Source organism: Drosophila biarmipes, chromosome 3R (assembly GCF_025231255.1).
Source record: "Drosophila biarmipes strain raj3 chromosome 3R, RU_DBia_V1.1, whole genome shotgun sequence".
NCBI classification, from domain to species: domain Eukaryota; kingdom Metazoa; phylum Arthropoda; class Insecta; order Diptera; family Drosophilidae; genus Drosophila; species Drosophila biarmipes.
The window spans coordinates 2977546-2998755 of NC_066616.1; the positions used below are offsets into that span (position 1 = coordinate 2977546).

The 21210-nt window shown below is 41.1% G+C and overlaps 4 protein-coding genes across 6 annotated transcripts; 2 read left to right on the top strand and 2 right to left on the bottom strand.

Moving 5' to 3' along the window:
- Positions 1 to 654: 654 nt before the first annotated feature.
- Positions 655 to 3685, top strand: LOC108024985 (melanization protease 1). Its single transcript, XM_017095239.3, has 4 exons — positions 655 to 821; positions 991 to 1154; positions 2622 to 2790; positions 2841 to 3685. Exons 1-4 carry the CDS (start codon positions 752 to 754, stop codon positions 3563 to 3565), a joined length of 1128 nt encoding a protein of 375 aa, XP_016950728.1. The 5' UTR covers positions 655 to 751; the 3' UTR covers positions 3566 to 3685.
- Positions 3560 to 4848, bottom strand: LOC108024986 (charged multivesicular body protein 3). Its single transcript, XM_017095240.3, has 3 exons — positions 4677 to 4848; positions 4303 to 4543; positions 3560 to 4253 (listed from the first exon to the last, which is right to left on the bottom strand). Exons 1-3 carry the CDS (start codon positions 4719 to 4721, stop codon positions 3862 to 3864), a joined length of 678 nt encoding a protein of 225 aa, XP_016950729.1. The 5' UTR covers positions 4722 to 4848; the 3' UTR covers positions 3560 to 3861.
- A 1446-nt stretch (positions 4849 to 6294) lies between these two features.
- On the top strand, positions 6295 to 9169 carry LOC108024944 (ATP-dependent RNA helicase SUV3 homolog, mitochondrial). Of its 2 annotated transcripts, none has more exons than XM_017095164.3 (6): positions 6295 to 6712; positions 6768 to 7271; positions 7328 to 7637; positions 7691 to 7825; positions 7890 to 8519; positions 8576 to 9169. In XM_017095164.3, exons 1-6 carry the CDS (start codon positions 6403 to 6405, stop codon positions 8976 to 8978), a joined length of 2292 nt encoding a protein of 763 aa, XP_016950653.1. In that variant the 5' UTR covers positions 6295 to 6402; the 3' UTR covers positions 8979 to 9169. The 2 variants fall into 2 exon arrangements, with proteins under 2 accessions (XP_016950653.1, XP_016950654.1); XM_017095165.3 differs by having other exon boundaries at positions 6593 to 6712; positions 6779 to 7271.
- LOC108024947 (synaptotagmin-14) lies at positions 9026 to 14981 on the bottom strand. Of its 2 annotated transcripts, none has more exons than XM_017095177.3 (5): positions 14439 to 14981; positions 14216 to 14377; positions 13811 to 14137; positions 13518 to 13738; positions 9026 to 11771 (listed from the first exon to the last, which is right to left on the bottom strand). In XM_017095177.3, exons 1-5 carry the CDS (start codon positions 14482 to 14484, stop codon positions 10788 to 10790), a joined length of 1740 nt encoding a protein of 579 aa, XP_016950666.1. In that variant the 5' UTR covers positions 14485 to 14981; the 3' UTR covers positions 9026 to 10787. The 2 variants fall into 2 exon arrangements, with proteins under 2 accessions (XP_016950666.1, XP_016950663.1); XM_017095174.3 differs by having other exon boundaries at positions 13518 to 13744.
- Between the last annotated feature and the right edge of the window lie 6229 nt (positions 14982 to 21210).

The window sequence follows — 21210 nt, forward strand, 5'->3', positions numbered from 1 at the left end:
CTCCCAAACCAAATTTATTAAAGTCTTAGTATGCAATTCTTTTAGTTTTAATTAGTTTTGAATTTGGATTTTAATACCGTCGGACGATATCTGTAGATTTCAATTTCTTATATATATAGTGGTCGCCTTCGCACACCCTCCTGGTGCGCTCGTCACTACGTAGACTGCCGACCACAGTAATAAACCGCTTAAGGAGGTGACGATCGCACCTTCAACACACAAAAGTTCTGATTACCCGTCAACTTTTGTGACGAAAGTATTTACGTATTATTCCGTCTACTACATGAGTACTCTCTACATTTGTCTTATTCGGCACTATTCCTAAGGTCTGGGTAATTTGTCCTTTTAGTTCTGGCTCTATATTTCGCTTAAAGCTTCACTCAAATCGGTTATTTACTTGCGCCTTCTCGCACTCTCCCAGGAGGTTCCCCGGTGAGCATCGACAAAGCGAGCCCCAGAAGCGGCGTGACTTGTTCGGCTCGGAGCAAACTCGAAGTAGAGAGTGGGCTTCTCAGCTTATCTGGTAGTAGTCCAAACAAAGACAAGCCCAGAAATGCACTCTCTTAATTGTGACGTGCTTCGTAACGTCGTACAAGTCGTTGGGAGAGAATCCGCTGATAAGCTCTGGCTTAGAACGAGGGGAGTTCGTCCGCTCGCCAGTTCCCAGCCACAGTCAGTGTGTTTTCAGCAGGCGCCCAGTCAACGGATCGTTCTTCCACGAACATTTGTAAAGTGCAGCCAAGATATCATCATGAAACCGGACTTTTTTCTGGTCGTGATATTGGGGCTTTTGGTGGGAGCAAGCAGCACAGATGCACAAGGCAAGTAGTAGCACAATGCCATCGCCTATCAGTGCTGAACTTCACCCCGTCGATTGGAGCCAAGTCAATCATAGTGGGCTGGTCTCATCGCGCAGGAATTCCCTTTCCCGCAATTGTACACACTCGCCGTGTCACTAATCCGGGTTTTATCTTTATCTTTGCTCTCCAGAGATCTTTGGGTATTGCACAACGCCAGATGAGAGCAGCGGCACCTGCATAAACCTGAGAGAATGTGGGTATCTCTTCGAACTGGTTCAGCGCGGAGCGGTTTCTGAACAAGATCGACGATACTTACGAAGCAGCCAGTGCGGCTATCGCAATGGTCAGGTCCTTGTAAGTGCCCATTTTTTATTAAATGTATTCTAAAACTAGGAAGAACGGTATAGGCGTTCTCAGCTTAAGGGAGGAAAAGAGAAATGAAGATATATAAGATGCAAAGCGATATTGTAAAGCGCCACCTACCCGCTATTTCAGTATACGGTTAAGTGTGCGGCGGACAAACAGAAACCAACTTGCGCTGCGCAGGAAGCCCAGGAAGCCCAGGAATATGCACGTCAGGTCCGACTCCCCTAGCTCTTATAGTTTTCTATATCTAAGCGTTCATACGGACAGACGGACTCGACTAGATTGACTCAGAATTTCCTTCTGAGTCAATCTAGTCGAGTCCGTCTGTCCTATTTTTTTTCTTGATAAAAATTCTTTCGACATTGTCACCTTTAAAACGATGAAAACTATAAGCAAAATGATTTTTGAAGAAACTTTTTGCAATTATAAAATTTAGATTTCATGACGAAGAAAAAAGTTTAAAAAATATAATTTCACGCAAATTTGACGTTTTAAATAAGTACTGAATGGTTCAAGAAGACTATTGTATCGTTCAAACGACATTTAAATTACCTTTAATTAATTAATTAATGCCAAAGTTTACAGGAAGAAAGTTCAAATTATTAGTATATTTAACTTTTGTTTCGCCAAAATACTTATGCCCATACTTATTATGAGATCTCGGAAAGTATAAGAGGTAAGACAGGCATACTTGGCATGCAGATTCCTGGTGTTCCTGAGCAGCGCAAATTTGTTTGAGCGGGGTGCCACGCCCACAATCCGCGAAAGTCTGTAGCGCCTACAGTTTTTATGATAGAGTCCAAATTTTAACTGAATTGGATTTGTCTCATCAATATCTATCGACTGACCTAAAAAATGTGCCATGCCCACTCTAACGCCCACAAACGGCTTTAACTGAGTAACGGGTATCTAATAGTCGAGGCACTCGACTATAGCGTTCTTCCTTATTTCATATTATTTTCCCACTAATTTTCCGATCGTTTCTATAGCAGCCATAAGCTGTACTCGTCCGATTTTGATAAAATCGACTTCAAAATTCAGAACTAATTAAAAATTGTTATTTCCAATCATGGAGGTTTTATGTTAAAAAACACCAAAGGCATAATTTTTTAAAAGTTTCGCATATTCCTATGGGAGCTATAAGATATAGTTATTCGATCCAGATCGTATAGTGATGCTGACCAATAATATATATAATTTATTTGGTGTCCTTCACTGCGTTGCAAACTTCTAACTTAAAACCTTGTTACCCTTTGCAAGGGTATACAAATGGGACGACTTCATCATGTTAAATTTCGTTTTCGAAACATAAAGAGTAGTAAATTGTTTTAACGTTGCAGTAATAATTTCCTGCTACAGCCGGGAACAAATAAATATTTCAATTTTTATTTGAGTGGATGATTTTTTGTGTCACCGCGGTAGACTTTATTAAAGGGATTTCAACATTTTTTTTAGGTTTGCTGTGCAAATAGCCGCATGCGTGTCCAGCAGCCACAGAGACCCAGAAACAGTCTACTGCCTCAAGCTCCCAATTGTGGCGAAAATTTTGGAGACCGCGTGGTGGGCGGCAAGGAAACGGGCAAGCGCGAGTTCCCTTGGATGGCGCTGATTGAGTACACGAAGCGTGAGTAAAGAAAATGCGTCCTGGTCCAAGACTAACCCTGTTCTTTCCAGCCGGCAATGTGAAAGGTCACCACTGCGGCGGATCTCTGATAAACAATCGATACGTGCTGACGGCAGCACACTGCGTCTCGGCCATTCCCAGCGACTGGCAGCTGACTGGAGTTCGCCTGGGCGAATGGGATGCGAGCACCAATCCGGATTGCACAACCGGTAAAAACGGTCAACGCGACTGCAACGAGCCGTACATTGACTGCCCTGTTGTACAACGGATTCCGCACCCACAGTACCCGGGAAACTCCCGTGACCAGTTAAACGACATCGCGTTACTGCGGCTGCAGGACGAAGTTCAGTACACTGACTTCATCTCACCAGTGTGCTTGCCCACTCTGACGTCGCAACACAACAATATTTTTCTAGGCCGCAAGGTTGTGGTGGCCGGATGGGGTCGCACCGAGACAAACTTCACGTCCAACATTAAGCTTAAGGCTGAATTGGATCCGGTTTCGACTGATGTCTGCAATCAGCGCTACGCCAGCCAACGCAGGACTATCACTGCCAACCAGTTGTGCGCAGGCGGAGTGGAGGGTGTAGACTCCTGTCGTGGAGACTCTGGAGGGCCTCTCTTGCTTGAGGACTATTCCAGTGGATATTCTAACTACTATATTGCCGGAGTGGTGTCCTATGGACCCACACCCTGCGGTTTAAAGGGATGGCCGGGCGTGTACACAAGGGTGGCGGCGTATTTGGACTGGATAGAAAACAATGTTAGGTCCTAGTCCTAGCTTCTACAAATTACTTGTATTTAGACATGCCGCAGCAAATATCGACTTTTAATACAAGGTAAATTATACAATAAATAAAGTAAACTTGTTTAAATTATAACGCGTTCAAAACAACTTGAACTGATCACTTATAATATAAAAACTGAAGATTAGTTTGTGAAAATTGTTTTGGTGTTTATGATAAAGTGCTGACGTGTGTTTTGTTGTTTCGAATTTTAAAGGGGCGGGCCAATCAGAATCACTTCCCACTACGTTGGAATCTAAATGCTATCCGCACAGTGGTCTAATATCTAAGATCGCAGCGAAGCCAGTCGGCTTTGCATCTCCTGCAATTCTTCGCCTTCGTCATCATCGTCCTCAACCGCAATTTCGACGCTGGCTGCAGACGCTGACGCCTTGTCTGCCGGTGTAGCCTCTGGAGGCAGGGGAGCTTCACCGAGCTTGCCGTCCGTGATCTCCCACAGAACTTTGTCCACCTCCTTGCCCGCCTCCTCCTCCAATTCCTCGGACTCCTCCAGCGAGTCCATGGTCTCGTCCAACATCTCCTCGATGATGCCAGCCTTCATCATTTCCTTGGACATGTCGCGCATTATGCCGGCCAGCTCCGGATATCTCACCAAACTCTGCATGGCCTGCATGACCTCCGTGGATTTTTGCAGAGATCCGGCTACCCGCAACGTGGCTGGAAGGAGGTCGTTAGTCGGCTGAGAAAAGCGTGGGCACTCACTCACATAGCTGGTTCTTCATTTGCATCTGGATAGAGTTAAGATGCGCTTTTGACGTGTATATGCGGGTAATGGCCTTCCGCGCGTTTACAATCTCCTTGGCCAGAATGACGCAAGTGTCACGGTCATTTTTCTGGGCCGCCTGCTTAAGCGAGCGCTTAACTTTCTCCTCCTCCCGCTGAATACTTCGAATCTGGCGATCCAGCTGGTTTCCCTCTTTCCGTATCTTGTGCGTCCACTCCTGCACCTAAACGGAATACATGGAGCAGAGAAAAAACTAAGATGCAAACTGCTGTATGCAGGTATTCAAATTAAAATCAAAACAAACTGGGATGACATCATTCCTCGAGCATTTCTACGCGCCGCCCCAGCTTAGTTACCTGCTCCTTGGGATCTTTACTGGGAGTTTTGCCAAATAAGCCCATTGCACTGTCGGGAAGGTAGACTTTTGAGAATTTGTTTTACTAAAACTTGTGTTTCGTTTAACAGTCCAAGTGAGTCATTTTGGTTTTGACAAACAATACTCAGAGTTGCCACTGTTCGAAGATTCTTTAGAGAGGAGCGATACCGTAGCTCACATTTTTTACACCTTATAACAGTTATGGCATTGCATTGCATGGCTCATTTTTCTATAATCAGTTATTGTTACCTACACTGTGAAACTTTTGAATTGTTAAAGTTTATCAGCCGTCTATTCTTAGTACATATGCAGAATTTACATGCATACTTCTCTTTCGTGAAGTACTGCAACTCTACAACCTCGAGGCTGTTGGATTAGGAGTTGTTAACTTATTTTATTAGGAAGCAATGGCAACTCTCCAACATCTTAGCATCACTAGTATGCATTATATCAATTTACAAAGTGTATTATAAGTTCTTTATACTGCAGTAATAACATGACATGTGTATGACATTTACTGAAGTTTATTTGGATAAGATGGCATGGTCCCTTTGAAAGTTTTTCCCGAGGCAAAAACCGCGGGCTGACCATAGGAGTGGGCGAGACGCCAGTAGACTGCTAATAAATATACCAGATTTAGCGAGGGAATTCCGATGGACCCCATTAGCCGCGGTCCTAAGAATAAGAAATGTAAACTTTAACTGTCTTCGTTAAGAAGAGGTGTTGTGTCAGTGCAGTTCAAAAAGGTCGCCCAATCCACGATGTTACCCATTATTATGTAGTAACACTTGACCTACTGGATGCAATCCGCTTCAGGTCCTGGAGGTAATCCAATCAAGAAGCCTGTTAAAAGGAGCAAAAGCAGAGGGACTTTGTTCCCTACATGGACTTCCTGCCGGGCGTGTGCAAGAAAGTAAATTGTGGGTTCTTTAGGGAGGAAATAAAGAACAGCTGGAAGAGACCAGCCTGCAGTATCAGCGGTACAACTCGTACACATTCCGGCATCAACTCCCCAAGGCACATGTTGACATATTGGGAATCGGAACAGCATTTAAAATGGCACGGAGAAGCATCCGCGGCACTATTTATTAAAATAGATTAAAAAAAAACCTTTCCATTTATTTTTATTTCTTTGTGCACCAGACGATTTTTTTGTGCATCTCTGAATTCCTCTTGGCAGTAAATATTGAAACATAAACTACGAAAACATATTATGTTATGTTATAAATACTTTAAAGATCCAAACAGTTGAAACTGAAAAAATTGTTTAGAGTCATAAAATAATTGGGTGCTAAAATCATTACACATGCTAGCGTTCAAATTGTATTTAGCTGTGTGCAGTTTTAATTTTTTTCTCGTGAAAACTGAATTTTCATGTCCTCTTCCTTCGATTAAGAATTGTTTATTCCGATTTTCTATTAAAGAATTCTCTTATAATAGTAACAGTGATTTTTGGCGGCTGTGTGCAGAGGATATTACGCGGCTATGCACATAGGGTACTAAGCGGAGGTGTGTAGAGGGTATTACCTTAATAAACTATCGATGTGGCAATGCCCGACTAGTGACTTCAAGAGAGTACGTGAGCATTCGCCACCTTACAAACAGCTGTGCTTCTGTTATATCAGAGCTAACAACGTGGGCTTGCAAATTGATTAAAGAGAATTGTTGAATTAAAACCGGGCTTTTTTACATCGCAGTTTTCGGCTATGCAAAACTGCAGGCGCTGCGTCAGCCTGCTGGGCGTTGTCCGTCAGCCACACTGCATGCGTCCATGTTTTTTGATATCTCCAAATTTGCGAAATCTGCACCGGGCGGGCTTTCAATTCTCCCGGAAAAAGCAGGAGACGAACGTATCCGCGCTGTTTAAGCCGGTGCAAGTGCAGGCTAGTGCCGAGTGCGAGGACGTGGGATCCGAGCTGGTGGGCAAACTGGAAAAGGCTGAGCTCCTAAAGATCCTCAACAAGTTTACCCAACGCCGCGAAATCAAGTCTCTATGCACCGAAAACGGGCTAGACGGTACGTAAGCTCTGAATTTTTAGCCCACCTTGTCTTACCTTGCATCCGTTCCAAGCCTACTTACAGCAGCAGGCTTTCGGCTCATTCCGGAGATACTGTATAGAGGCGGAGAACCTTCCTGTGGACCTGCACATTACTTTTAGCGATATTACGCAGGGAGCGGGCCACATCGATGACATTTTCCCATACTTCCTGCGTCACGCAAAGACGGTGTTCCCGCACTTAGATTGCATGGACGACCTAAAGAAGATATCCGACCTAAGGCAGCCTGCGAACTGGTACAGCAACGCTCGCGCCATTACCCGGAAAATAGTGTTTCACGCGGGACCCACAAACTCCGGAAAGACTTACCACGCCATGGAGAGGTATCTAAGTGCGAAGTCCGGGGTTTACTGCGGACCCCTTAAGCTTTTAGCCACGGAGGTGTACAATAAGGCTAATGAGCGCGGCACACCCTGCGATTTGGTGACGGGAGAGGAGCGGAAGTATGGCATCAGCGAAAGTTCGCCGGCCAACCATGTTGCGTGCACTGTGGAAATGACATCGGTCAACACTCCATGTACTTTTATCGCTCCCTGTTTTTAAACTAATTCTAATCTGATTATTCTGGTTTAGATGAGGTGGCTGTAATCGACGAAATACAGCAGATCCGCGACCCTCAACGCGGATGGGCTTGGACCCGGGCGTTCCTCGGCCTGATCGCAGATGAAGTACACGTTTGTGGGGAGCCAGGCGCATTAGATCTCTTGCAGAAGATATGCGAGACCACCAATGAAACAGTTGAAGTGCGGCGCTACGATCGGCTTACAGAGCTAACAGTCGAAAGCACTGCTTTGGGCTCATTGGACAATGTCGTGGCCGGCGATTGCATAGTCTGCTTCAGCAAACATGATATATATACGGTTTCCCGCGAAATAGAGGCACGGTCAGTAAAACTTATTCGTATTATCTGATTGATTTCTGATAAACGTTTTCTAGAGGCAAGGAGGTTGCCGTTATATATGGAGGTCTGCCTCCTGGTACAAAGCTCGCGCAAGCCGCGAAGTTTAATGACCCCGCCAATAGCTGCAAAGTAATGGTAGCGACAGACGCCATAGGCATGGGCTTGAACCTGTAAGAGAGATGTTGCAGCATTTGGGTTCCAGCCAGATCTTAAGCGGACGATATTTACTTACAGAAGCATTCGTCGAATAATATTCTATTCCTTGATCAAGCCGACGATGAATGAGCGAGGAGAGCGCGAGATCGACACGATATCGGTTTCATCGGCCCTTCAGATAGCGGGAAGAGCAGGCCGCTTCCGAACTCAGTGGGAGCACGGGTTTGTAACTACCTTTAAGTCGGAGGACTTGCAGACCCTCCAGCGCATATTAGATCAAACCCCTGAGCCGTTGAAGCAGGCGGGGCTTCATCCGACAGCCGATCAGATTGAACTTTACGCTTACCACTTGCCGAGCTCGACCTTGAGCAACCTAATGGACATATTTGTAAATCTGTGCACTGTTGACGATTCCCTATACTTTATGTGCAACATTGAAGACTTCAAGTTCTTGGCCGAAATGATACAACATGTTCCGCTGCCTTTGCGGGCTCGTTACGTCTTTTGCTGCGCTCCCATTAATCGTAAAATGCCATTTGTTTGTTCCATGTTCCTAAAAGTAGCTCGGCAATATAGCCGCAACGAGCACATTACCTTTGATTTCATCAAAAAAAATTGTGGTTGGCCGTTTAAGCTTCCAAAGACTATCTTGGACTTGGTCCATCTAGAGGCTGTATTTGATGTGATGGATCTGTATCTTTGGCTAAGGCAAGTTCAACAGAATTCGATTAACGCAAAATAACTAATTAGCCTTGTTCATACAGCTATCGGTTTGTTGATCTTTTTCCCGAGGCAGCCAACGTGCGGGAAGCACAGAAGGAACTGGATGAGATTATACAGCAGGGCGTCTTTCAAATAACTCGTTTGCTTAAAAACACCGAGGCTAGCCAGGACGGAGAGACTCACAGCTATGTAATGCGCCGAGCGACACACGTAACGAAGCCTCGTCTTCCGAGCACTTCGCGTGGACGCCTTACCGAAAGGTTGCTCGCGCAAGGCCTTTTGACCCCAGGCATGCTTAGTGAGCTACGAAAGGAATGGGGCGCTCAGCAAGGCGGCGATTCAAGCACACTAACTAAGGAAAGCACGGAATCAAATGTGGATAGTGACGATGAAGACCAATACTTAGGCAACGGCGGAAAAATTAAGAAAAAACGTAGAAAATAAACGTTTGCTAGGATTAGCTTGCAAACTAAGAAGAAAAAGTTGTATAGTTTTGGTTTTGATATAATATCGGTTTATTTTAAATGGCAATTAAGTTATACTAAAATTATTCTTTTGATAATCAACAATGACAATTTAATTGTTTAAATTGAGGAGTAGAAATAGATGTTATGTTATCCGTCTCAAAAAAGAGATCACTTTATTTGCTTGTAATTAATGGAGGGAGATCCTGCTCAGAGTCAGAAATATTTGACAATATCTCCGAACCTTGGGTCGAGGTTAACCGCTGTTGTACTGCTTTGAAATGTTTAATACTGACATTAACGTTCTCGAAAATTTGATTATATTTAGCCTCTCTTTCCATACAACATAAAGTTGTAGGTCTAGCTAATATATCGCATTTGTTGAACAACGAACACACATTCTCTTGAAATGTGCTTATAAAATATTCGACACTCAAAACATACAGATTTTAAAAAGATGTATGCACTTAATTTACAAAATACATTCATATGGTTTTACATACAAACGAATATTAAGTTTATTGCACGAGCATGGCAATAGCTTAATAGTTCTTGATTTTCATGTTTCAATTTAAATGGAATTTAAAAATAAATTAGTTTAGATATTTATTAAAGCTTTCAAGTAACTGTCTTTATAAGTTAAACTTATGTAATTCATGCTGTTCAATGCTTAAACGATACGCTCACATTTAAGGGAGCATTAAGTATTTCAACCACACCGATAAAGTCGTCGGTTATTCGATCTAAGGACCCCAAGTACCCAGCTCAGTTGTCCAATGCTTACTTCGAAATAAAGCTCTAATAAAATCGACATGCATGTATTACATTGTAGGTTCCAATTTGTGAATCAACTTTGTTTTGCCAACTGTTCTTCTGATGTAGAAGATGTCTTGTGCGTTTGAATTCTAAGGTACCGATACTTTCTTCTTTGTCTTTCTCTGAATATCAAAACTGGAACACGAGCATAGCTCTTGATCAAAATAGCAAGAGTTAATTGTATCAATTCATGTGTGTGAACTTGCAGGTATGACGCATTTATGCATGTTTGTATTAACTACAATTGTTCCTATGTATGTATGTATTTTCGGTTTTCATATTTTCTGTAATAAAAAAGTGCTAGTCCTAACAGACTTTGGGCAGCCGGGCTTAATATTTAAATATAAGATGCAGAAAGGTTAATTACAAAAATTCGTCACTTATCTGTATATGAGTACAGATGCATAAACGTACGTGTGCGTACTCTTTTCGCCCCTCAGATAATCAAATAGTAATCTTTATCACAAACAATCATAAAATTCAAATTTTGAGTAGTAATTTATGTACTGGTATTGCACTTTAGGTAGCACCTACCATTGCGTATAAAATTTCAAAATTCTAAGTTATTCGTTTTAGTGTTTCATATTTCTCACATTTTATGAACAAAATGTGTGCCAAATTGATTCCAAACTACAAATACATCATGGCCCAGTCTAGGCTAGATTGATCAGATGATCCAAACCATTTGGTCTGTCTCATCCCGGGCCAAACACTAGACGACAACAGCCGTCGTAAGTGCATCGACCCTCGTAAAAACAAATCACAAACACCGACCTTTGCTTTAAACAAAGTCCAGTTCCAGGCCCGGCTCAATATCGACTGCAACCGCATTGTCTGCAGGGAATTGAGCAGTATCCTCCTCCAGGCACGACTTACTTGAACCTTTCTCGCGGGACCGGTCCTTAAACGCAGTAAGGCCCAGCTTTCGGAGGGCCTTTCCGCTGCGTCCAGAGGGCTGGCCCAGCTGCTCGAATCAGGAATCCACCAAAACGTGCCAGCGGGCCAGCATCTCGCCCTTAGGCATTTCGCACACATCCGCCCAGTGGGCCACTTCCTCCGATCCGGACGAGTTCAGGCCGAGGCTGAACCAGCCGACCATCTCGTTCTTCTTCATGTGCCGCTTGGCGTACACGGAGATCATCAGAGTGACGTCGTTGAGCTGGAACAAGGCCACCTGGAAGGCGAATGTCTCCTTGAAGAGGGGGTTGGGCTGGCCTCTACGAGTTGAAGTTTTGGCCCGAGATATCTCCTGCCCTATGCTGCTAACCATTACCATCTTAACGTAGGTGTCTGGTGCCTTGTTTAGCGACAGGCTGCGGAACTGACTGCCCTTGATGATCTCCACGCTCAGCCTTCCGGTGACTCCGTTGTAGCTTAGGCCCAGCAGCAACTCGGACACTCCACCGTGTTGCATGGACGAAGTGGAGCCTGCGCTATCCGATCGCGCCAAGCTCAAGAGATCGCTGGTGGAGCCCAGACCTGAGGAGGTGTTACGGGGCTCAAGCGGCAGCCACAGGTTCGTCTCCAGCTCCAGATCCACAGTCGCGAAGCTTACATAGGCCTCCCCAATCAGGCGCTCCTTGCGTAGCCGCTCGCAACCGTAAAGCCGCACCCGAAGGCCCATGTTGTTCACTTCCTCCGGGTTAACACGGTGCAGCAGGAAGCTTTCCATGTACTGAGGGTTCTCGCCGCTGCGGATCTTGGTCTTCAGTTTCTGCTTCTTGCTGGGCAGCATCAGCATCCGCACCTGCGTGTGGGTGGGCTGACCACTGCCTAGAGGCGGAATGCTTCTAGCCTGCATCACGTGCACAGTCATCTTCCGCATGGGGGCGTCGTACAGCAATGACAATTCTAGCTCGATGGGTCCGCGCTGGACAGCTGGGACCTTGGGATCAATCCCTACCAGTAGGTCATCCGATTTAATCGAGCCAAGATCGCTGGTGTCAAACAGGGGTTCCTGCAAAGGGTAGTTTTTTAGCCAGTGGGGTTTATGTACAGGTAATCACGAAAAAAGGTCTCTTGATGGTCGGACATTTCTTGATCATTTCGGTCCAAATGTTGTACCGCGCCAATGCGTGGTTCTCTTGCAATTGAATTTTTCAAGATTTTCTTTTTTTAGGTAATAAGCATTCCTTAATACTCGAAATTGTTGTTAGATATTGTTTATAGAGCAAGCCAGACGCTGGTCTGCGAATTTAAAATCCTCGATGGGATAACTCCCGTGACCAACATATACCTTTGAGTGAATCTAAAGAAACCGCGGTCCATTGAGTATCAATTATTTCAAAATGGTTTCATGATTTCTTTACTTTTTTGGTAAATCACTAACACTTGACTGAAAAAATATTTATTTTTTTTGTCATTACTGTAAAAAAAAGCTTACTCCCTATTAAAAATTATATTTTTAGGGCTTTTCTATATTTTGTTCTCGGTATCGATGGATTCTGAGAGGTTTACTGAAATTTAAAAAACAAGTATAGAAACTTTCTTAGGTCTTTCTGATTTTTAACAAAATATAACAATTTTTGTATTAAGTTGAAAAGATATTTAAGATCATTCTTATGGCAGCCTAGCCTGCCCCAACACCTGTTAAGTAAATACACCACCTAAAATGATATCATTCTGCCCGCTTCAGCCAAATATTTCGCATCAAAGGTGTATTCTACTGATTTTACGAAGGGTTTTTATTTAGTCGAACTTACTTGCATTATTCCACAGCAAATCACGACCCATTACCTCGTTAAGAGGTGTTTTTGTTTGATATCAAAAGTTTCAGCCCTGCATAAGGTATAAAATTGCACTAAGAAGTTTAAAACTTAGTGAAGGAGACGTTTCCGAACCCATAAAGTTAATAAATTCTTGATCAGCATCACATGACGAGTCGATCTAGCCATGTCCGTCTGTCCATCTGCTTAATTCTACGCAAACTAGTCTTTCAGTTTTGAAGCTATGAGATGAAACCCGTATATATTGCGCAGATACTATATTAGTGGAACCGAGCCGCATCGGACAACTTAGCGTATAGCTCACATAGGAATAGTAAAAATTACTTTTAATTTATCTTAGGTGATATTCCCTTTTATTTCATAATTTGGAATACAATTTTTAAAGAATCAGACGACCATATCCATTAGCTGCCAGGAACTCGGATTAATTTCAAAATGATAAAAAATCGAAAATCTCTCGACCTACCATGCTTTTACGGGAACGACTTGAAACGGCTTAGGAACTTCGGCTTGCTAAAGTTAGTTTCCTTTCTTGTTTTAAAAATCAATTATAAAAAGGAGTTCCATTCTTGCTGTAACATCACATTTGAGGTTTAATAATATCTAACATCAAATTTTTCGGGCTTTTAAAAAATTTATTTAAAAAAGGTCGATGACAAACTTTTAAATGTTTTCCTTTTAAGTAAAAAATATATAATAAGCATTTTTTCTCATCAAATTTCTGTTGCACAGCTTTTTATTTCCCCTTTAGCGGGTTTTCAAACAGTCGTAGGACTAAAATTTTTTATCTCGAGCTACTTAATAGTCCTATAAGGCTCCCAGGACAGGTAATTCTGAAGTTACAAATATGGTCACCCCAAATTTTGCGTTTTGCGTTTGGTTGGCTAACTTGTTAAGTTACCTAGTTCAATAGGTCACTGAGATTTTTTCGGTTGGAAGATAATTGCTGGGAAACTGTTGAACTTATTACAACTTACGTCATCGTTATTGTTGCTGCTTGTATTGTTGTTGGTCGTAGCACTTGGGTTGTTATTGCTCGTGCTGAACGTGCTGCCGATCGGGACCACGACGACACTGTCCTGCTCCTTTTCGATTTTGAGTGGGGCAGCCACCTCCACCCTGTGTTGGTACCTTAGAGCCTGCGTCTTGGCTCGGTGCTCCGCATACGGATTGCGAAAAGATGTTGCCGGGTGAGGGGCTGTGGCTGTCAAGAAGTCAAGACTCATTGCGACTTATGTCAACTAGCTGCTCCTGACCCCGGTAGCCTTACCTTTGCTCACGGCCATAAGGATGCCGGTATGACTGTCCACGGAAGCCTCCATGGAGTCGTTTGAGCTGCACTCGCTGTGCGAAGACGGGATTCCGACCTTGCCCCGCTCGGCGGTGGCCAAGGGGTCACGCGTCACCGTGACCCGCTGCAGGTCAGCGCCGGTCTGTTGGTAGTTAAAGCCCTGTGCTGTCAGCGGATTCGCTTGACTGATCCCCAGCCCGTAGCCGCCCGGCTTCTCGCCCAGCTGGTGCTGTTGGTGCCACCTCAGGCGCCGCAGGATGTCCTCCTCCGAGTCGGAACTGGTGTTCTCGTAGCGTCGCTTCCGTGCTGGAAGAACAGAAACGGGTCAGCTCGAGTCAGCTCACCTGGGGAACGACCTAGTCCCTCCCAGTCCTCTGTACTCACTGATCTTTTGGACGCACTTGGCCGCCAAGTGGCGCTCGTCGCAGCAGTTAATGGCATGGCGGTAGTGGAAACAGCACTTGCGACTGATGTACAGGAACAGGAGGAGCAGCAGAACGAGGACCCCGAAAAAGGCGCCCAACAGCGTGGTCACCTCGACGGTGCCTGATGATAAGATCGACAGATCAGGTAAGATTGGGGTGGTTTAGGTGGTCCGCATACGTACCCAACGTCGGAGTGCTATCCAAGCCCAAAGCGGACGTAACAATCATCTTGGCTCATGCGAGAGTCCTGGCGAAAACAACGTCCTCTACTCCGAATTCATTACACCTGGACCGAACGGCCTGTCGCTCTACTTTGCTTTCACTGCAATACGAAAGCGAAAGCTCGGGAATATGACAGCACGGTGGCACAGGATAACTGGAATCGATTTTTCGCAGGACAAAGGCAGGGAACCAGAGTAAATAAATTGTTTGGGACGTTGCGGAATTCAAAGTGGCTTCAACGCATTCACGAAAACCATGCTTGAGACCCGTAAAATTGTTTAACAAAAGATAAAACAGCAACTTCTACAACTTTAATAATCACTTTCGATTTTGCAAAGTCTTCTGGGGCAGTTGTTAGGTCTTGCGGAGTATGCAGCGGCCGTTTCATAAATAATAAAATAAACGACTTTGGGATTGAACCCGTGGTTTAAATCGGATTTGCTGCAAATACACTGGATGGAAAAATTGTCTCAAAGCTAACACTAGGGAGCTTAATCCCTCTACCCCAGAAAGTGTACAAAAAGCGTTCGAAAAAGCTCTGGTTTGACAGGTGCATCGCAGTAACAACTGTTGCGTATAATATTGCATTTGGGGAGGACGGCTAGACCCCCTCTCACAAGCAAAAAATCGTGAATCGTGAATCGTGAGCCCTCACGTTCGCACTAAAAGACCGCCAGAATTTTCTTAGCAAATTTTGAAACTATCTGCTTAATAACTTATAGAAAAAAAGGAAATTCCTTCACATTATGGCACTGTTTACGGCAGTACTTGTGGTGACAATGCGCACCGAGTCAGTGTCGACACCTGGAGAACACACTGTCAAATGTACAGTATATGGATAGTAGTCACACAAAAGAGTGGGCGAAAGGCAAAAAGGCGGCTAATATTCTCAGGGTATGTTTTTCAGGGGAAACTCAGATGAGCTAAGGAAATGCCAGAAAAAATTCCGATTGAGCAAGTTAATTTCGATGGAAACCCTTACCCGAGACCCAAAGAAAAAAAATTAACTTCGGCCGTTTTCATGCAGGAGATGTATTGTAACCAAAATCTAAAAATCGAGAAAACACAAAAAATACGCGAAAGACCCCACCGACGATGCCCAAAAGACGGGTAGGTGGTATCGCTTTGCTGTTTATATTTCTTTATTTCCCTTTAGCTCCCTTAAGCTGAGTAACAAGTATCTGATAGTCGAGGCACTCGACTACAGCGTTCTTCCTTTTTTATTTGGTCTACTTTAAGGTAGTAGCGTTATTTGTTTACAACCATAAGATGGCCTGAAAAAGCAAACAAAAAGCATAAATCAGTTTTCATACTCTACTATCTGATCCAATACCAAGTTTTGTGACGAAGAATTATCACTGTGAACGGCAGTCCACGTAGTGACGCAATGCACCAAAAGGGTGTGCGAAGGCGACTACTATATATACACGAAGAAATGAGAATCTACAGTAATCATCCGATTGTTTCGAGAAAGGTATCGCAAAAAGGATACCAGGACTGCATACCAGGACTTTAAAAAAATTAACTGGTGTGGAAGGAAAAGTGGTGAAAGTGTAAAAGTTAAAATTTGGAAAATTGAATCTGTTGGGGCCGGAGGGGATAATAGCCCCCCGCTATCAAATACGCTTCGAATGACATCTCAACTGTCAAAATCGGGTTCTTCGTTCAAAAGTAATACGCAAAACAAGATTTTCGGGGTCCTCTCAAATTGAAAATTTTATTTTTTTGGTCAGATTGAACCAAAACGTTATTTAAGAGTCCTGAAAACAGTCCTTAAACAGCTCAATATAAGAAAAATTAGTTGTACCTCTTTTGGAAAAACTATCTAGTTTGGCGAGAGAACAGCTATAAATAGCTTAATTGTGTATACCCGTAACATGTAAAGTAGTGAAGCTACAGGATTGTGCTATACGTCAGTAGAAAGGTATTTCGAAATACTATGTACGCCTTTTAAACACGATTTGTCTAAATACCACCGCTTGAAAATTATGGTCCGAAGTTTTATATATTTACTTTTTTCGAGCCTTTTTAAATGAAATGTTAAGTTGTATAGCCCTTAGGATTTCTCAACATTTGGCATACCACACATTCTTGTAAAAATTCCATTGCTAAGTTGTTTGATTTTAATTAGGCGAGCAGAATGTAAAAAATATAGAAAGTGTATTTATTTAGTAGATTATATTACATTTTCGTTGTGCGATCGTCACTATATTTTCACCTCGTTAAGAATTGTTTTTGTTTGATCATCCAACAATAGTATTGTCAATGTGCTCCCATGCGTTGATATCCTCTCTCCAAGTAAAATGATATGTTTTCGTTAATGTGAACACACTCGAAAATAAAATTTATTTTATCGAGATACAAGAAAGGCAATTTTACTAAATTTTCTTAAATGTAGAAAATGGTTGCATAAACTAAAACCACCTTAAAAACAAGAAGTAAACTTCGACAAGCCGAAGTTTGTATACCCTTGCAGTTATAAGAAATATTCAACTTTATTTTTAAGAATTCTTGCTGTCCTCAGCATTGCTGTCCTCAGCATTGATTTCATTGATTTTTACACCATTTTTTTGACATCTATATGTTCATTAATCATTATAATGAAACCGAATCCCGAAAAATATCTTATAAGTTCAGCATCGTATATGCCAATATTCCTGTCAAAACTGTTCGAAAGAAGTCTACCCAGAGAAATAAGTATACAATTCCACCAAATCAATTTCGACTCCCCCCAGCAAAATATGTGATGTACGAGTATATCGGTACGGCGGAGACATATTGAATGCTAGGAACTTAAAAGAACTGACTTTGGCGTATTGAACCATGGCTGATTGGCTGATTAAAAACAAGAGAGAACGCTAACACATAGTCGAATAACTATCTCGACTGCAAACTAAACGTCACTAAGCTTTTAAATTTAAAATGAAAAATCATTGTTTACCTTATAATAAATGCTTTAATATTGGAAGACATTTGCAAAATTCGAAAAAATTACATTAGGCACACAGGCTAAAGTTGTGTCATTTCAAAGTTCGTTGCAGACTCATTAGAAAACAAAAATATTTACTGCGATACAAAATACTGAATGATAAATAGTTTAAATCATTCATTGTTGAATATAATAATTAAATTTTTTACTCAATTTTTTGGCTAAAAATCTGTTCTCTATCCCTACAATAATTACTTTTTTAAACCATTCTTTCTTTAAAAATTAAACTTTTCAATAAACTAAAAATACATATTTTTTATTTTTATAAGATTAGTCTTCTAAAGTTTTTTTTAGGTTCAACAAGAAGAGAAGGATAAACCCTAATACAATAAATTTTGTCTCGTTCCGATAGGACTCTCACTTCTTATATTTTTCACCAATTGGGTCAAATCCTAAAAATCAAAAGTCGAGAAATCGCACGGTAAAGTTTTTCGGCTTCTTGTATACCTGCTCGACTCTTGCTCATTATTTCTCCTTTAACTTTAAACGTATTTTGCATCTGAAAGTGAAGTGAACCGCACTTATTTTTTTTATAAATAACTACTACACATCCGAGAAAATACAAGAAATGCAGCTTACTTTTAGGCATACTTAGGAGGATGACAGCAATTGTCAACAGTTTCTAGAGAAAAGCTAGAAAAGTAGCCGGTAGTGTTCACGCCAGAGCTTGCTAATAACTCCTAACGATGTAAAAATATAGTAACGATCGCACATACAGCATACAAAAGTTCAAATATCAACTTGTGACAAAAATTTATTATTATAATTTATTATTATAAAATACATTTTCTTAATTTTTTACATTCGGGGCACGCTTCATCAAAATCGTACATCTAAACCCAAAATAACAAAACAAAATAAGGAATACACTAGTTATATTATGGACGTTGATGCACTATAAGCAGTACAATTTTATCAATTTGGGCAAAAAATGTCAGTACGCAAAAAAAATACATAAAAGAAAAACCACAAATGAAAATGAAAGCCGCACAGAATAAAGCATGTGACTTAAAATATTAGTTTTTAATACCGGGATAGAACTCAACCTCCATAATATAACTAGTGTATTCCTTATTTTGTTTTGTTATTTTGGGTTTAGATGTACGATTTTGAAAATTAAGAAAATGTATTTTATAATAAATATATAATATATATATAAATAAATTATTATAAAATAAAATTATTATTATAAATAAATTATTATAATAATTATAATAATAAATTTTTGTCACAAGTTGATATTTGAACTTTTGTATGCTGTATGTGCGATCGTTACTATATTTTTACATCGTTAGGAGTTATTAGCAAGCTCTGGCGTGAACACTACCGGCTACTTTTCTAGCTTTTCTCTAGAAACTGTTGACAATTGCTGTCATCCTCCTAAGTATGCCTAAAAGTAAGCTGCATTTCTTGTATTTTCTCGGATGTGTAGTAGTTATTTATAAAAAAAATAAGTGCGGTTCACTTCACTTTCAGATGCAAAATACGTTTAAAGTTAAAGGAGAAATAATGAGCAAGAGTCGAGCAGGTATACAAGAAGCCGAAAAACTTTACCGTGCGATTTCTCGACTTTTGATTTTTAGGATTTGACCCAATTGGTGAAAAATATAAGAAGTGAGAGTCCTATCGGAACGAGACAAAATTTATTGTATTAGGGTTTATCCTTCTCTTCTTGTTGAACCTAAAAAAAACTTTAGAAGACTAATCTTATAAAAATAAAAAATATGTATTTTTAGTTTATTGAAAAGTTTAATTTTTAAAGAAAGAATGGTTTAAAAAAGTAATTATTGTAGGGATAGAGAACAGATTTTTAGCCAAAAAATTGAGTAAAAAATTTAATTATTATATTCAACAATGAATGATTTAAACTATTTATCATTCAGTATTTTGTATCGCAGTAAATATTTTTGTTTTCTAATGAGTCTGCAACGAACTTTGAAATGACACAACTTTAGCCTGTGTGCCTAATGTAATTTTTTCGAATTTTGCAAATGTCTTCCAATATTAAAGCATTTATTATAAGGTAAACAATGATTTTTCATTTTAAATTTAAAAGCTTAGTGACGTTTAGTTTGCAGTCGAGATAGTTATTCGACTATGTGTTAGCGTTCTCTCTTGTTTTTAATCAGCCATGGTTCAATACGCCAATGTCAGTTCTTTTAAGTTCCTAGCATTCAATATGTCTCCGCCGTACCGATATACTCGTACATCACATATTTTGCTTGGGGGAGTCGAAATTGATTTGGTGGAATTGTATACTTATTTCTCTGGGTAGACTTCTTTCGAACAGTTTTGACAGGAATATTGGCATATACGATGCTGAACTTATAAGATATTTTTCGGGATTCGGTTTCATTATAATGATTGATTTTTTTGGAAAAGGGCTGATTTTTGTGATGTATAATGGGTGATACAATGGGTGATCTATTATCATATGTTTGCTGTTGTCAAATCACCGCCTGGATCCTTTTTTGGTTTTAGTCGATACCTAATGAGTTTTGCTAGGTCTTCTGGACGGAACAATATTGACTGTGTATTAGTTTCACTGATGTTAACGGGAGAACAAGAAAATTTATTGCATGGTTGGGCTAAAAAACCCTTTTAGGATGCACTTTTCAACAAAAATAAATGGCTAGATGGACTCGGCTAGTGATGCTGATCAATAATATATACATATTCTTTACAGGGTCGGAAACGCTTCCTTCTCCTTTATTCTACTAGTAAAGGGATCGATTTAAGGACTCCTATTTTCTATGAAACTAAATCTACGGAGTCGCGCTATGATGAGTATGATAATTACGCTTATATAAATATAACACCTTTTAGCTACTTTATAAAAAAAAAATAAATACGCTTTCTAAGTGTTCTCATTCGACACACTGCTTTTAAATATATCTTTAATTTGGGAAGCTTAAAAGTTAAAGTGGGCAGAATGAAACATTTTAGAAAGGGTATTTATTTAGTAGAATGCACAAGTATTTTTCGTCACAAAAGTCGATTTAGAACCTTTGCTTGTTGATGGTGCGTGATCGTCACGACCCCTTAGCTCGTAGAGGTGATTCGTTTGCTATTAAATTATAAAAAAAAATAATTAAGATTTAAAACGAATCAGACAATTCAAAAAACATAAAATTAATTTCAATTGCACCTTCTACACCACATGATAAATCTTATTGATGGCATATACGACTTTCTCGAAAAATGTCCAATTAAAGATCCAATAGCGTGCCACATTCAAGAAACTTAACGATGTTATCAGCTATTAACAAGGAAGAACGCTATAGTCGAGTGCCTCGACTATCAGATACCCGTTACTCAGCTTAGGTGAGCAAAAGGGAAATGGAGATATATAAGCAGCAAAGCGATATTTTAGGGCGCCACCTACCGGCTATTTTAGTAGATGTTATGATTGTGGGTGTAAGAGTGAGCGTGGCACATTATTTTTAGGACAGTCGATAGGTATTGAAGAGACTAACATACTTCAGTTAAAATTTTGTTTTTATCATATAAACCTTAGGTGCTTCAGATTTTCGCGGATTGTGGGCATTAGAGTGGGCGTGGAAAGGCGCCGCGCAGGAAGCCCAGGAATCTGCATGCCAAGTCTGAATGTTCCAGCTCTTATGGTTTCCGAGGTGTCAGCGTTTATACGGACAGACAGACAGACGGACATGGGTAGATTGACTCAGCTAGTGATCCTGATCAAGAATATATATACATTATGGGGTCGGAAACGCTTCCTTTTA